This window comes from Mastigoproctus giganteus, chromosome 2 (assembly GCF_048544385.1).
Source record: "Mastigoproctus giganteus isolate SK-2022 chromosome 2, ASM4854438v1, whole genome shotgun sequence".
NCBI lineage: Eukaryota > Metazoa > Arthropoda > Arachnida > Uropygi > Thelyphonidae > Mastigoproctus > Mastigoproctus giganteus.
In genome coordinates, this window is record NC_143576.1 from 180940097 (window position 1) to 180957698 (window position 17602).

General features: G+C 37.6%; 1 protein-coding gene across 1 annotated transcript in view; it reads right to left on the reverse strand.

Moving 5' to 3' along the window:
• Positions 1 to 9287: 9287 nt before the first annotated feature.
• Positions 9288 to 17602, reverse strand: part of LOC150089803 (uncharacterized) — a 39679-nt gene continuing 31364 nt past the window's right edge. Inside the window, exons 4-6 of the mRNA XM_090368824.1 lie at positions 15419 to 15547; positions 12169 to 12267; positions 9288 to 9391 (exon numbers count right to left, since the gene is read on the reverse strand). Coding sequence (XP_090224950.1) covers positions 9341 to 9391; positions 12169 to 12267; positions 15419 to 15547 — 279 coding nt within the window. The 3' untranslated portion in view covers positions 9288 to 9340. The remainder of the gene's footprint in view (positions 9392 to 12168; positions 12268 to 15418; positions 15548 to 17602) is intronic.

A 17602-nucleotide genomic window follows, 5' to 3' on the forward strand; every position in this document is an offset into this window, starting at 1 on the left:
TCTTCTTATTCTAGAATATAGTTTTTTTTTTTATTTCCTGTACTGATGCTATTTATGTCTCTCATGTTTAGAGGCATACTTTACCTACGAAAACCTGAAAAGTAAAGATTTATTCGTTCTATATGCTGTTTCATGTGAAAATTTATATACCAATATTTATATACCAATAACATTGAATGGTGGCTCCATCTATCACACCTTTCGGCAACTTCAATTTTTTTCTCTAATTTTGAAATATAATAATTTTTACATTCTAAAAGTAATTTCCCAAAGTTGTTTAAGATTTTAAAACTATTGATTAACTGTAAAATTTTACAAAGTTTTTTCACTTGTAGCTAAGAAAAATACAGACGCAATATTTACAAAAGATATTTTTTATTGGTACAAGATTTACATGGTTAGTTACAAAAAAGAAACGCAAAAATTTAAACTATTAAGAGAAAAGGTTAAAAATTAACACAATCAGATGGCCTCACACATCGCTAAAAGATACAGCGAATGAGTTTGAAAACACACCTGATTTTAGACGATCCCTAACACAGTGAAGGTGTTCCAATATAACAGTTTGCATCAGTAGAAATGCTGACTTTTTCTTTTCTAAACGCTGAAGAAAAGCATAAATATCAGGGATTATAGTGGCAAGGCAAAGTTAGACTACAGCACCCAACATCTGATGTAAGTACCTCGTAGCTCGGGTCACTCCAGATGAAAACCCGCTTTTGGCTGTAGCATATGGATTCCACTGGGCATTAATGTCAGCATTCACTATGTCTTCATATTCTTCGTTACAGTCAATGTCTGGTCCCCGAACCTCACCCCCGCCCCCTGCCGAACCTATTGATAGCACTGAGGCCGACCGAGATAGATTTTATGAGAATATCTGCCTCGTATGCATGGCTCGAGACGTCCATCAATGCTTTGTCTAAGTTATAACTATCAAGCGGTAATCGCTGTGTAGTTAGGGAACCAGCGCTGTATTGTTCTTCCCCCAACGGGAGCTGAGCATCGCATATCGGAAAAATATAAGGATGACTCCCAAGCAAAACCTTCAACACTACAATCTATCTCTAAAAGGTTTACATCGAATCCGCCGACCGGGCTAGCCGAGTGGGTAAAGTACCTGCCCGGCAACCCAAAAGTCGCGGGTTCGATTCTCGCCTCGGGCTTGGATCAAAGTACTGCAAAAACCTTGGGAGGTGCAATATGGCCACAGAAGCCGATGCGCCAACAACTACCAAATCAAAAAAAAAAAAAAAAAAAAACATCGAATCCAAGGGGAAGTAGCACTGTGAGCTTGCACTGTAAAGCTCAACTGATAACAAACATAGGTTGTTGTAATAAGGCATTTTAAGGCTGTAAAAAATGTGAGTAAACTGAAGAGAACACCACAAAATTAGTCCTTTTAAACTGAAACGCAGATTCAAATATTAAACCAAATATACCCAAGCAACGGCTAGGAAAGTTGAAATTTAACCAATGAGGTGTTTTGTATATATATCTGCGTGCATCTGCAGCCGGAATCAGTACTTTTACTATGGTGTTTATTTTTTTAAATATGAATAGAGATAGGTTTTAAAATTACAATGCAGTTAAGCAAGGTGATAAAAGAGGTAAAAGAGAAAACATCGATCCCATTGCAATAAAATACCAGAGGATATCCGCTTGCCGAGGATAGTTTCGCAGCTCAGAATTTCTGTTCACAGCTTCCACGACAACTTTTTTTGGGGATGTGGGTAATACTGACACGCGTTTATCTGATAATATTGGTCAAAGTAACTCTTGCACATACCTCAAGAGTTCTTATCTGTTACCCCAACTGGACGTATTATCTAGATGTTCTGGGGGCACAAACGTTTCACGTGGGCGGGTAGCTAATGCCAGGGAAGAGAGCCTAAAAAACTTCAAGGGTTGTGTTAGGGTTGTTAAATATACAAGAACAGTAAATCTTAATTGTTTATACAGTAACGTTAGAAGTGTCGTCAATAAAATGAGCGAATTCGAACTGCTGGTTAAAACAAGTAACGCGGACATAATAGGGCTTACAGAGACGTGGTGCCACCCGGAAATTGGGGATGATGAGTTTCAGTACGGCTTGTATAATGTATTTAGGAAGGATAGGTTAGATAGAAGGGGTGGTGGGGTAATGCTTCTTATCAGAAGCAGCCTGAGTGCGACGATAGCTTTCCCGGATTCAGACGTTTCACATGCTAGTATAGAGTCTGTATGGTGTGAGATAGTTGGAAACAAAGGTATAATGCGAGTAGGAGTAATCTACAGACCAGGTGATTGTGAAGATTATGACAAAAGCCTCTACATGCAAATAGAATGGGCAAGTAAGCGTCAATGCCTTATTATGGGTGATTTCAATCTGCCTCTAATTGATTGGAGTAAATGGGAAGGAAACTCGACATGGGGAACAAAATTTTTAAATCAACTAGATGACTGTTATTTGTATCAACATGTCAGGGAAAATACTAGAGAAAAGAATATCCTAGACCTCATCATCACACATGAATCAGATGACATAACAGGGCTGACAGTAGAGGAACCAGTAGCAGGAAGTGATCACGGAGTTCTACGGTGGATGATGACGAGAGAGGTAGCAGAAGTAAAAGGCAAAGGAATGGGTTTTAATTTCAGAAAAGGAAATTATGATGCCTTAAGGTACTACATGGCCTCTATTAACTGGGTAGATATCGCGCAGAGAATGAATACGATTGAACTGTGGTACGCTTTTAAAACATTAATCACAGATGCCTTGAATGCGTATATACCATTAAAAAAATACTCCACGAGGAGGGTTCCAAGTTGGATGACTAGTGAAGTTGCCGCATTACTTGAGCAGAAAAAGGTGGCATGGAAAGGATACAGAACAATAAAAAGTACTGAAGCCTATAACAGCTACAAGGTGATGTGTAATAGAGCCACAGAAAAGGTTCGACAGGCAAAGGCAGTTTATGAGAAATCACTAGCAAACAGAGCAAAGAGGGGGGATAAAGAATTCTTCACATATATAAATGCCAAGAAGAGCAGGACAAACCAGATCGGACCTTTATGTAAGGGAAAGGGGATAGTAATAAATACACCAGCTGCCGTTGCAGATGAACTCAACAGTTATTTTGCATCGATATTTACAAATGAAAAGCCTTTTGTGGCAAAGGGAAATTGTGGGAGCGAAGTTAAAAAATATGTAATTAATGATATTGAAATTTCGCAAGATTATTTAATGAAAAAACTTTCGAGCCTACAGACCAGTAAGGCTCCTGGAGTTGATGCAATATACCCTATAATCTTAAGAGAGGCGGCAAGCGAGTGCATTGAACCATTGAGGCTAATTATGCGAGCATCATTAGACTCTGGGAAGATTCCCTTGGATTGGAAAAGTGCAAATGTATCTCCCATACATAAGGGTGGCTCTAAAAGTGAAGTTGGAAATTATCGACCTGTCAGTCTGACTTCAGTAGTAGGGAAAATCATGGAGGCAATGATCAAGGGTGGAATTCAGGATCATTTGGATCGAATTGAAATTCTCAAGGATACTCAGCATGGTTTCGTAAAGGGAAAATCATGTTTAACAAATCTGGTTCGCTATTTCGAAAGGGTCACTCACGAGCTGGATTTAGGGAATAATTTCGACATTGTTTATTTAGATTTCAGCAAAGCTTTTGACTCAGTCCCACATGAGCGGTTGCTTTATAAGCTGGAACAGGTTGGAATCACTGGGAAAATCCTTAGATGGATAGAAGGATGGCTTCAGGGCAGGAGGCAGAGGGTTGTGATAAATGGCTATTCCTCAGATTGGGTTGATGTAAGAAGTGGGGTTCCCCAAGGATCAGTATTAGGACCACTGTTGTTTTTAATTTTCATAAACGACATTGATGAAGGGATAGAGGGCGTGATGTCTAAATTTGCAGATGATGTTAAAATTGGGAGAGTAGTTAATGATCACTGTCAAGCTGAGCTTCTTCAGAGAGACCTAGATAGACTTCAGGAATGGTCAGAAAAATGGCAGCTGTGCTTTAATCCAACAAAGTGTAAGGTATTACACCTGGGAAACAGTAATCCCAAAAAAACTTATTCACTTGGTGGAGTTCAACTAAACCCAGTACTGGAGGAAAGGGACTTGGGTGTTACGATACGGTCAGACATGAAATTCTCTGAGCATTGTAAACAGGTTGCAAGGAAGGCCCATGGTGTCCTATCGATGATCTATCGAACTTTTGCAAGTAGAGATAGGGACGTGATAATCCCATTATATAAGGCTTATGTTAGACCACACTTGGAATACTGTGTTCAAGTATGGAGACCTCACCTGAAGAAAGACATCGAGCTTCTTGAAAGGGTGCAAAGAAGGGTAACTCGCCTGGTGAGATCGGCAAAAGGGCGTCCTTATGAAGAAAGACTTCGAATATGTGGGTTGCAGAGTTTGGAAACTAGACACCTTAGAGGAGATTTGATTGAGGTGTTTAAGGCTCTGAGAGGCATCAGTAAAATGAATGAGGACAAAATTTTCAAGATTATAAATGATGCTAGAACTAGGGGACATAAATTCAAGTTACGGGGGGAAATGTTTAGATTGGATTGCAGGAAGTTCTATTTTAGCCAGCGAGTTATAAATTACTGGAATAAGTTGCCTTCATGGGTGGTAGAGGCCGAGAGTTTGGGGAAATTCAAAGGTCATCTGGATAGTACTTTCGGGTAAGGGAAGCACATAGGATGATAGGTTTAATTTCCTTTTTATTTATTTTTTATTTTATTAATTATTATTATTTAGTTATTTATTTTTATTTTTTTGTTTTTATCATTGTTTTGTTCGGATTTATTTTTTTTTATTTTTTATTTTTTTTTGGCTGGTGCAGCATAAGCCATAGGCTTTCTTGCACCATGCGGCCGTTACTAATACTAATACTAATACTAACTTTCTTAACAACTAACCAAGTCCTCACCACTGAATCTCTGATCTCCCGGTGCATATCAAAATCATCATTCAAGATTTCAGTATCAGCTTCCGTAGTCGTTTCCTTTTCTTCCTTCTCAATTTCCAAGATTATTTTCTTTAACTATCGATTGTGTTCGATAGCATCAGAAATCGTTTAACGTATCTTAATCCAACCCTCTACGACTGCTTCTTTTTCCCCTCTCTTGAGAAAGTTCTCTCTTGATTTTCAACTTTAAACTGTGTGTTTGCGATAGTCCATATTTAATTGCTTTTCTGATTCCTGCACGTTTATTTACGACGCCCTCAACAACATTCCGCCCATTTGATTTTCCATTCCTCACAGCTTTTCTTGTCAGAGTGTCAAGTTCCGAATGACTTAACCGAATCTCGAATGCCTTCTCGTATACCACGCCTTGTCTAAAATTATTATTATTATTATTATCTGTATATTTCTCTTACGAGACACCCATAGACAGCACGTGGCTAGAGGGTGTGGTTACATTATAGTATTTACAAGCATATTTACATGAACTTATTTACAATTTGCGGACTCTGACAACTTGGAGTTCTGAATGCACGAAATAGTAAATTTTTAAAATCGTGTTTAAATTCGCACTATCATAATTCCATAGAAAGTTAGAACTTGAATAAGCCAATTCCGGTTACAATATTTAAATATGGCGGGAAAACGATATCAGAAAGCTTTGTGGAAATGCAAGCAAAATGGAAGAATGCTCATCATTGAATACGATGTTTTTTTTTTTTTTTTTTTTGCTGTATGCAACACCCAAGCTGCATTATTTGTTAATCATCGTACGTTTTATTTCAGTATTGTAAAATCTGATATTCATTAGTCCATAATATTTAAATTAATTTGCATTTAAGCGAAAGTTGTATTAAAATGTACCCCTTTTGTCCTCCTTTCTTATTTAAAAATCGATGCCTTTGAATTCCATCGAATACTTTGCCATAATGGCAGAATTATCTCGGAAAAGATTATATCATAATGTTCATTAAATATAATTATCGCTATTATTTGACAATTTACAGCAACTTTGCAGAAGGGCTGCTTTTACTTCAAAGATAGGAGAACCAGGATGAAGACTCCATCACAAGAAGCCCTCCAGGATAGCACTGTACGAGACAAAAAGCCTGAGTTTGAATTATGTCAATAAAGCGCGGAATGTTTGTCTAATCGTAAAGTGAAAGTTGAATGCTTTCTATAAACAGTAAACCTACCGAAAAATGCCTTCAGTTGCAGAGGTAATACAGTATACTCAACGCCTTATATCCTTAGTTGCTCTAGTGCTTATCGCACGCAACATACATACGCATACTCAGTCGTCAGAAAACTGTATTTTACAAGAAAAATCACTTTCATTTATTTGAAGACAATTAGTGTTTTCTCGATCCTGAAATTAGCATTAGCAAAGGCACATGATGCAAGAAAGCAAGCGCCTCCGTAGCCAGATGGGCAGGAGCAGCAGTGCGTAGCACACGCTTCTTGATTAAACCGGGGTTCGAGCCTGTGGCCACCAAATACGGAGGATGCCGAAAGGTCAGGGAATGACCACCGCATATCCCCGGAGCAATATGGCCTTAGTTGCTAATGCTCCAAATAACAACAACAGCAAGAAAGCAAATCAAACGAAAAAAAAAAAAGTTTATCAAGTTTTGCCTGGAATCTATTTAAGCTATTAACTTCTACAACGACAGAAGGAAGTTTCTTCCAGCAATCAACCACACGCTGGCTAAAGGAAAACTTCTGCACATCTATCCTACAACCGTCTTTCTTCAATTTGAATTTATGCACTCTCAGGCGATTATTCTGGTCAAGAGGAAGAATCCCAACCGCATTGAGCATGCTCAAACCATTCAAAGCTTTATATACCTCAATCAGATAACCTCGCAGGTGCCTATTCTCCAGGCACTGGAATTTGCAAAACTGAAGCCTTTATTCGTAAGAGAAACCCTTTGTTCCATTCACTAATCTTGTTGCCCTTCTCTGTACTCGTCCAAACAGCTCTACATCCTTCTTGAAATGAGGCCTTCAGACCTGTATACAGTACTGAAGGTACGGCCTGCCCATTGCCTTATACAAGGGGATAACACCTCCTTATCCCCCCCTAGAAAAATACCAGTATATTTATTGACAAGACACCATGAGCTGTCTGCACTGCTCAGAAAATTTCCTATCTGCCTCCACAATTACCCCCAAGTCATTTTCATTCTCTACCACTGCCAGTGTGGTACCACATAGTTGATACGTTACTCTGGGATTACTGCTTCCCATATGTAGTACTTTATATTTGTCAATGTTAAACTTCATTTTCCACCTCTCAGCCCATCTGCTCTACGTTTCTGAATCCTGTTGCAGCAGTGTACTGTCAATAGTGTCATTAACAACCCTGCCAACCATCGTATCGTCTGAAAACTTGGACATTAAGCCCGATATACCATCATCAATATCATTTATAAATACAGAAAACAATTATAATGGACCAAACACTGAACCCTGATGGACTCCAATAATAACATTAGTCCACGAAGAGCAGTGTCCATTGATTACCACTCTGTCTTCTCCCACTCAACCATCCCTTTATCCATAGCAGCAATTTTCGTGAAATGCCACACTGCTACAATTTGCGCAGCAGTCTTCCATGTGTAACAGTATCAAAGGCTTTTCTCAGATCCAAATATAAGATATCAAAGTTATCATTTTCATCCAGTTCCTTTGTGACTACATCATAGTATTCTATCAAATTAGTCAGACACGTCTTCCTCTTAACAAACCCATGCTTTGTACGCGCTATAACTGAAGTCTTGTCTAGATGATCCAGCAATGCTTCTTTAACAAGTGTCTTCCTTAATTTCTCTGGAACAGAAGTTAAACTAACACGTTTGTAATTACTTGTGTCTCCTTTTGATCCTCCTTTGTGGACTGGGGTCACATTTGCATATCTCCAGGCCATGGGTACCTCCCCTGATTCCAGGGAAGTTCTCATAATTATGGCTAAGGGTTTGCTTATTTCCTTTGCCGCCTCCTTTAATATAACTGGATAGATCCCATCCACCGTAGGTGCCTTTGTTGTGTTTATCTTCAACAATTTCTCCTCCACTTTACTCTCAGTTATTAAAAAATCATATAGTTTACTGCCAGCGTTTAATTCACCTCTGGCATTCCCCTCGCTGAATAACTCCTCATGTGTGAATGTCGATGCAAAATATTCATTTAGTTTTTTAGCTACCGGAGCAGGATCATCAACAGTTAAACCATCGATATCAAGTGGACCAATCTGATTCATCCCCTTCCTTCTAGAATTTACATAAGTAAAGAACTCTTTGCTGTTTTCTTTGCATCATTTGCCAAAGATTTCTCGTAATCTGCCTTCGCCTGCCTAACCTCCTTTGTAACTTCGTTACAGACCAGCTTATATCTATCATGTGTCACGTGTTAATTTATATGCATCCCATGCATTTTTCTTTTCTTTCACTTGTCTAAATAGTTCGTCTGATATCCATGGGGTTTCTAGAAGTCGTCTGACTGTTGGCCTGCCTAGAATGACTGCATAAATACAAGGCTCTATTGTAATGCTCAATAATTGAACATTACAATAGAGCCTTGTACGAAAAAAAAAAAAAAAAAACTCAATCATTGAGTTTTTGTTGTTGTTGTTGTTGTTGTTGTTATGTTTATTTGTTTTGTTTTGCTACTCTATTGCAGACCGATTGTTATTCCTGCAGAAATATTTGTTGCGGGATAATTTTCATATTGTGGGGGATTAAAACCCAGAAAAAGTCAGGGAGGTAAATTCTCTATCCCACATGTGATATCTAAGATTGCCTAAACAGAAGATTTTGCGGATTTTCCAGTCTCTGGTGGGATTAAATTTTACCTCTCTCCCAATAACAATGTGGCATATCGAAACTACTTAATGTTCACGGATTACTGAGCTGCTTTGAATCATCACTCCCAAGAAACTTCTGCCAAGTAAAACCATTGTATCTTTTCTCTTTGCTGGATTTAAAAAAAAAAAGTTTAAAAGAGTACTCCATTGTTTCCATCAAAACAAAGTATCCCTGCTCACTTGAAAAATACATTTAATTTCTCGATATGACTTTTGCAAAATAAATAAAGAAATAATTTATTCATATGAATGTCCAAAACCAAACGAACACTCGCACAAATAAGCAACGTTAAAACAAAAAAATTATTTATTCATCCAATTTCCATTACATTATTAAAAATATATTATTTGTATTTTTATTATATTATTATAAAATCATATATGATATATATTATAGCATATATCATATATTATTAATTTTATTAAAATTAATAAAATGTTAAGGCTTTTTTTTTACCAATACCAATTAGACAGTTAAGCAACTATAAAATGTTTAAGGCCCTTCTAATGCACACAGAACAGGAGTGAAATCAAGTCCACATTCCTGTAAAATAAAATAAAATATCAAAATTTGGAGTTACAACTAACCTATAAAATGTAATGAAAGTATATGACAAAATTAATTTCTAAATGACAAACTATAAGATATTGCTCCTACACTGTCCCATCAGAGGGGTGTTCCATGATAAGAACACGCCTCTGAGAAAATTAACAGATGGGCGCAATGTAGGGAAAAATGTTTATCCCTTTACTCAATAACTTGATAATCCCTACTTGGAGCACATAATTAAGACAAGCCCAAGGCGACCCATTCTTTTGTGGAACTTACTGATATAAGTCAGCATGGAGCAAAATACCGCTAGTCTTCTGCTAATTCTCTTAGAAATTAGAAGAACTATTTTTGAAAATGAAACGACACATGCAATTTGTTATTAGGGCAAAAATGGGTTAATTACTTTTCGCTTTATAATAATCATTTGTTGCTTCCAACGGAAACACTGCCCTTGTGATTATGAAGGATCAAATTGCTCTCTCTCTCTCTCTCTCTCTCTCTCTCTCTCTCTCTCTCTCTCTCTCTCTCTCTATTATATACAGGGTGTCTCAAAAATACACGGCATAACTTCAGGAATGAGTTCCTCATATGTAGACAATAAAAAAATATTTTATATCAACATAGTTCCGGAAATGCTTGGTTCCCGAGTTATTAACCGGAATGTCTTATATCCCGCAGGTGATTTCCTTCATCAAAAGGCAATGACAGAATTTGGTGGTTTTCCATTCCGGCCATGTACTCAAATCAGAGCAAGCGGATATGCACTTTATGTACGGTTTGGCGGACGCAAATGCCCTGGAGGCTCGTCCTTCGTACCACGAAAGGTTCCCAGAACGAAGATGTGCAGACAGAAAAACGTTTGAAACTATCCATCTCCGCTTTCGTGAATATTGGACCTTTACATCTCGTGCTGCCGACAGAGGACGATCAAGATCTACGACTCCTGAAGGAGAGGTGTGGACCAACTCCTGGCCTCCATGCTCAACTGATTTAATCCCACTAGATTTCGTCTTGTGGAGCCATGTATAGTCATTGGTGTATTCGACTCCGGTAGCTGATGTCGAAACTCTCCGCAATCGAATTGTGGCAGGTTGTGAGACGATACGAAACATGCCAGGAATTTGGCATCGTCTTCGCGAGACCATGAGACGTCGATGTGAGGCCTGTATTCAGGCAGAAGGTGGACATTTTGAACAATTACTATAAGGTGATGTGAACAGTTAAGTGTAATAGACAGACCTTCAAAACTCGGAAATCAAGCAGATCGGAAACTATGTTGATATAAAATATTTTTATTGTCTATATATGAGGAACTCATTCTTGAAGTTATTCCGTGTATTTTTGAGACACCCTGTATAGCTGGACATATACAAATACATACACATACTTTTAAATTACGTAAATTAGTAATATTTACAAACAACTTCAAATTATATAGTAAAATTCATAATACGTTCATGTGAAAGAGAATATCCACTGAGTGTACTTTATTAGCCACTTTATTAGGAAAACCTACCTAATAGGAAATAGGTCCCACTGTAGAGCTCAGAAGAATCTGTATTTTTTGTGGGTTAGACACAACGAGATGACGAAAGAATGCCACAAGAATACTGGTTCAATGTCTCCCCACAGTTGTCACAGGTTTAATGGTTGCAGATCTGTACTACAAAGAGCAACTTCTACTTCATACCACAGGTGCTCAATTGAATTGAGATCGGATGACTTAAGGCTACCGCAATATGATGAATTCACTTTCTTATTCGTGGAACCAGTTTAGTAAAATTCATGCCTTTTGGTGTATTATCTTGTTGTAAAACCCATTCGCAGATGTATAGACCTCAATTATAAAGGGATGCTCATGCATCTGGTCGGAAATAATTTCCAGATAACCTGTGGCATCCAAATGTTGCTCCACTTATATAAAGGAGGACAAATGTGTATCACTAAAATTCTCCGCACAGCATTGCCCCACCACCATCTGCGTTCATTGTTGACACCTGACAGGATGGGCCCCGTGCTCTTTTCATTATGTTCTGGTCCTCGCGTGAAACATTAAGAACTAGGATTCATCAGATCAGGCAACATTTTTCGAATCTTCCTCTGCCCAACGTTACTATTCTTGAACCCGCTGTATGCCGTCTTATTTATTTATTTATTTATTTATTTATTTGACAGAAGTGAAACCCTAGTTCGGTCGAAGCTACGATACCATCATCTGTGACAAGGTACGATGCGTTCTGCACTCTGAAATGCATTTTTGGTTACTACTGTTGTGATGGTTGCTATTTGACTGACTGTAGCATTCCTGTTGCCCTGCACAAGCCTGTCAGCATCATTTTGTCTCTTGCATCAACGAGCTGTTTCCGACCACTGTATCCCCTTTGGCAGGATGTTATTTGGTGATTGGAACAATCTCGCTACCCTCAACGCATATTGTTACGTCGAAACCTCATCAGTGTCTGAAATGCTCATATCGGCGCATATAATGCCGACTACCACGCCAGGTTCAAAGGCACTTAAATCTTTCGACTTGCCTATTCTCGCAATGCATTCCATGCACGTGCAGTATCCCTGTGTACCTCAACACCTGTTTTATATCGCATGCTATGAACAAGTGATGTCTTTGCTGAAGGTGAACTCCATTTTATGAAAGAGTACGTACACTTAATAAAGTGGCACTCAGTGTACATTTCCGTCGAATGTATAATAATAGTGCAGGCGTAATTGTGAAAATTATTTCGTTGATGGCATAAGGAAGCCTAGCTTACCGCATTTGCTTTGATGTAGTCTTCTATTTTTGAAATAAAAGATGACCCAGTTGCATTTTCGAATTCTTGAAAGATACAGTCCAACCATTGTTTCCGAATCTATACGAATAAATTATTTTAAAATAATTATAAAGTAATTTTTATTGTTATTTCAGTTTAATAATCAATACTCATATACTGTCCCACCAAAAGAATTCAGACACCCTATCCAAAGTAGTGAACCAAGTGGACTAAATGTGTACAATATAAGAAACAGGTTTAAAAGCCAGCAGGATGTAGAGATATCACCAACAAGATGAGTTTCGAAGAGATTTGTGTCGGATGCCAACCTGCAAATTCTAATTGCTTGACAAGGATACGTTTGCGCCTCAAACGTTAACAGTAGTCGATGTATTTAAAAAGGGAAGGCAGTGATCATGTAGTCGTATGTAAAACCGTGAGTGCTGAAGGTCAAATAATGAAAAAAAAAAGAAACTGAACGATTGGGATCGTCGATTACTTGAAGTGCGTAGTGAAGGAGAATATAAAGGCTTCACTGGAAAAATGTCGAATCCGTTTACAGTTTCACATGGGAACGGTGAAATTCTTACTCTTTAATTCATTTGAATTATTTTATTGAAATTAGCGACATTAAGACGAAATATTTATTTTGTTTATTTACCTTTTTTTTTTTTTCTTTTTGGTAGTTGTTGGCGTATCGGCTTCTGTGGCCATACTGCACCTCCCAAGGTTTTTGCAGTACTTTGATCCAAGCCCGAGGCGGGATTGGAACCCGCGACCTTTGGGTTGCCAGGCAGGTACTTTACCCACCTGGCTAGCCCGGTCGGCATCTCTTCTTCTTTTTTTTTTTTTTTTTTTTTTTACTGACGGTGAATGGACGAAATATAGTTTCGCGTACGCAACCATCTCTCTATAAATTGCGCACATTCTTTGTCCCATTTACTTCTTTTACTTAAAATTAAATCTCTGGAACGTTCCCCGGTGATCGACTACATTATGAAAAAGCTCATACAACTTCCTACACAATTGAAGGTAATCGGAAACAGGCCTTAACAACACATTGTGCGGAAAGAGCAGCGACTTTAATCATCGAGCAACGCGAAGTGCGTCTACGTTGCCGATCCCCAATTTTTCATCACGCCGACGAACTGGAGTCAGAATAACAATAACACACGGTATAAAGGCGATCCACTGAAGCCTCGTGGCGTTCGTTGTTTGGAAATTAAACCAAAAATCCAATCCGTCCTCGCAAGAGAGAGAGATGTACGAAATAAGCTGTCCACTGACTGTAAATAAGTGTTTGTTGCTTTCCACCAAAATTCTTCGTAGTAAACCAACTGAACCCACGACGTAGTGAAATAACTGTCCACACTATTCTACCACTCTGCTCCCTGTAAACTATTCTTTTCTAGATGTCTTGAAATAACACTTCTGTGATGCTTTCTGCCTCTCTTTACTTCACATAAAAATTAAAAAATGGAAAGCCTGTTTATGCATCCTTTTGATACTACATTGGAGGACGCCTCATGTCGATGACCGCAAATAAATGGCACTGAAAATATAGGTGGTAGATGACTTTCATCAACCGGTGAAATACCACCACTTTGCTTATTCGAGGCTTGAAGTGGTGAAACCCATGTTTAGTCTCTAAATCAAAGTTTCCGTCATCCTCCGCTCCCCATACTTCTCCTTCAACCCATGCACGGTACTAAGTACTATAGGTTTTGATACCTTTCGTGTTTGGGGTTTTTTATAAAAAAAAAATAGCACAGTAAACCTAAAAGCCAACGAGGACTTATACGGTCTGTTTAAAAATTGGCACAATTATTTAAAACACGGTACATGACGGATGAATGATTGATGTTTGAATTCATCGCACAGTAAGGGAGACTAGGATCAATTCTTACATTTTTTTTTTTCATTTATTTCTATAATTACTCTATTTTTAATGAAAAAAAAGTTAATTAATTCTGTATCAGGCATATAATGTGTCCTGCCGCTAGAACATTTAACGTGTTTTACATTTAGGAGTCATCGGCAGGCGATAAAGCGTTTTAATTTTCACATGTTAATAAAATTCATGGATAATATAACATATAACGATGTTTTTATTTTATTAATAATAATTACATATCGGTTACTGAAAGTATTGGTCTGTGATCACTAAAGTAGAATATATATTTAATTTTTACATTGAAGGGTTCACGATTAAATTCACTCCGTATAGTTGTTCCATTTCGTGTAGTATTTATTGAAAGATCTGATGACATGTCCAAGTTGAATATTGTTTTCATAAATGTGCAGAACTCGTTTCCAATCTTAGAGTTTAATTATAAAGAAAAAAGTTACATTCAATCTGAAAACACCACGTGATTTGAAACTAGATTCGTTTTTGAATTAACGCATTTCCCAGTTTCCGAAAGTTTTTTTTGTATCTTAAAAGTTTAATATTTCTCTTTCTAAATTCGTTAATTTTCCAACAATATGCTATACGTCCACATTATGGACGTACAGCTGAAGATAAGTCACTTCCGTAACGCTTTCGCATGACGGTTCTTCATTGCAATTTTTTTTTCAAATAACGCTAGTAAAAACGTTTTTAACGTCAGTCATTATAGAATTTATGTACAGGAAGGGTAAAGACTTTTCTGTCATTCTAAGTATGCCTTTAAAAGAACTGAAAGGAATTTTTCTTTCTCAAATACTGCCAGTAGATTATAAATATTGCTGAATTAAATTGAACGTCTTAAAAACTTTTCCCATTACAACTAGCCACCAGTTTATGCTTTAATCTCATTATAACGTGTTATAGATTATTAAATTGTTTATTTTATTTTGACATCCCCATTTTGTTTTGGTTTTTATAGTTCACTTTTATTAAAAATTACTAAAAATATACAGTATAAATAATATTTTAAAAATAAGATATGGCGTTTCACTTTAATGAAAATAGAGGGAAGGTATTTGGGGCTCTTTGTGTAGGGATCTAAAAATTATAGCTATGCCATTAGACCTCCGCCAACTATAACGTAGTTAGAAATTTTAATTACGATTTAAATTATTACTATTTATAAAATTCAGTAATCATATTGACTTTTAATTACTATTTATCCTTGTAACTTGCTAATAAAAGGTTATGAAAAGTATCATTTCAACTGCTTTACTCCTCGTTGAATTATCATTAAAAATATTTGCATGAGAACATTTGTACGACATCTATAATAAACCCGAGAAACATGTGTAAGTTTACCTCACTAGGGTAATGGTTACAGTCACAATTTATCCAAACATCTCTGCAGATGAATTTCACAACAGATTCGTAGCCCTGGGAGCAATCTTCTCCGACAGCTTTCACACAATTGAGTTTCATATCTACTATCTGTAAGAATATATCAATATCAATATTGCATTATAATTTGTTACATATGTTATTATATTTAATATAATATAATATAATATAATATAATATAATATAATATAATATCGGTGTAGATACACCACAGAATAAAACTCTTAAAACGCTCAAAGAAAAACAACGGTACTAGTGGGAAAGGCATCATTTCTTCTGTATCTCATATTGTGCTCATCTTTCACAACGAGTTACCAAGCATTGCACTCCCTCTAATAACTAAAGCTTCACTAACAGAGAAGACTATTGTAGTGAAGCGCTACTTATTCGAGGTAGTGCAATGCTTGGTAACTCACTGTGAAGGATGAGCCCAATACGAGATACAGATGAAATGATGCTTTCCACAATACGATTGTAGTTTTTCTTTAAGAGTTGTCTGTGGTGTATCTGCACCGATATAACATAGATATAGAATCCTAAACTCTTAAAATATTATGCCTGGTTGCATTTACTTTATTTAAATAATATAATATTATAAAACATTGTGGCATACAGCTCAATTGTTTAATAAATTACAATACGGAGAGATCCATGAGCTACGAATTTCTCTTTTTTCAAAGCAATTTAATGAATCCTAAACTTTATCAATTTTCGTTCGTAAAATCTCGAATTATCAACACTTTCCATTTTTTTTTTCAACTTTCACACTCTGATACGGTAAATCCTTACATTTGTGAGTTCCTTTTGAATAAAGGTTAATGCAAGTAATTTGTAAAAAGCTACTCAAAATAAGTAAAGTCGTTTTTTTAGTTATTTATTTTTGTTAAATAGAAAGAATAATCCTATCCCGTCTTAACATCATGCGTGTACACATAGGCAAATTAAAAAAAAAAATAACTTGAGGTTGTCGCAGACATTCTCTCAGATATGCCAGACAAGCTGTACTTGCTACCTCGGAGTCTAAAACGCTGATGGAACTGACATTCTGGTGACACTCAAGTCTAGTGGACCCAAGTTCGGCGAAGTCCGGACGGTCTGTGACAGCAAAATCCTCTGCTTGCACTTTCACGATGGTGGGACGTTTAGTAATCCTGGGTATAACCTCCATGCACAAGTACATGGCGGATGACCACCCAGGTGTGACCCAACGTAAGCAGGGGTCGAGGTGTGGCGCCCACACCACATGGAGGAACGCCGCCCCTCTTTGTTACCAGGCAGTACTAGGTGGTAGATGACTCTCATCAACCGGTGAAATAACACCACTTTCTTTATTCGAGGCTTGAAGTGGTGGAACCCATGTTTAGTCTCTACAGCTAAGTTCCGGTGAACCCTTCCTTATCTCTTCCATCAAGCAGTATGATTGATGACTTTTGAGGTTATGATGAACGTCGTGGCGAGATCCAATATTCGTTACATTTCGAGGGTACAGCTCAAAAACGGTGTTCGCAGCCCGGCCGCTAGTTAGTACACCGGAACGAACCTATTGGTAACTCTCTAGGAGGCTTCTGGATCAGCTAGTGTATAATCTTCCTACCTCTACTCTGCCAGATAGTGACTGGAGGGAGTCCGAGCAGTGTGTATGCGGGGAGCATTGTCGAGGCCACGTTATGCCAAGGATCTGGGTATATTCTTACCACGTGTACGCCCTATCCCAAAATTCTATTACTTCATACAGCATGCCCCACTCACTTTTTCTTACTAATGAATACATCATGAATTGTCAAAATAATAGAGCAAGCTTATCTGCGAAAAGATCTAAATCTCCCAAGCACTTCCTAATTCATTTCAAAAATATGCGCGGTCTCAATTCTAACCTCAACGATGTCCATTTCCACTTGCAGTCTGCCAAACCCCATGTATTTTTTCTGACAGAATCTCTGTTATCGGTTGATTCAACTACTGCTCATCTCAGATGCCCAAATTATTCGCTGTATGATTTCTTTCGTCTCAAACGTGATACTTGTGCATATGTCCGATCTGACGTTCCCTTTCAGAGACTTGGAAATTTGGAATCTCCTCTCTTTGATCTTTTCTGGGTTAAAATCTCTCTACCTCATTGTGTCAAATTCATCTGTTGTCTCTACC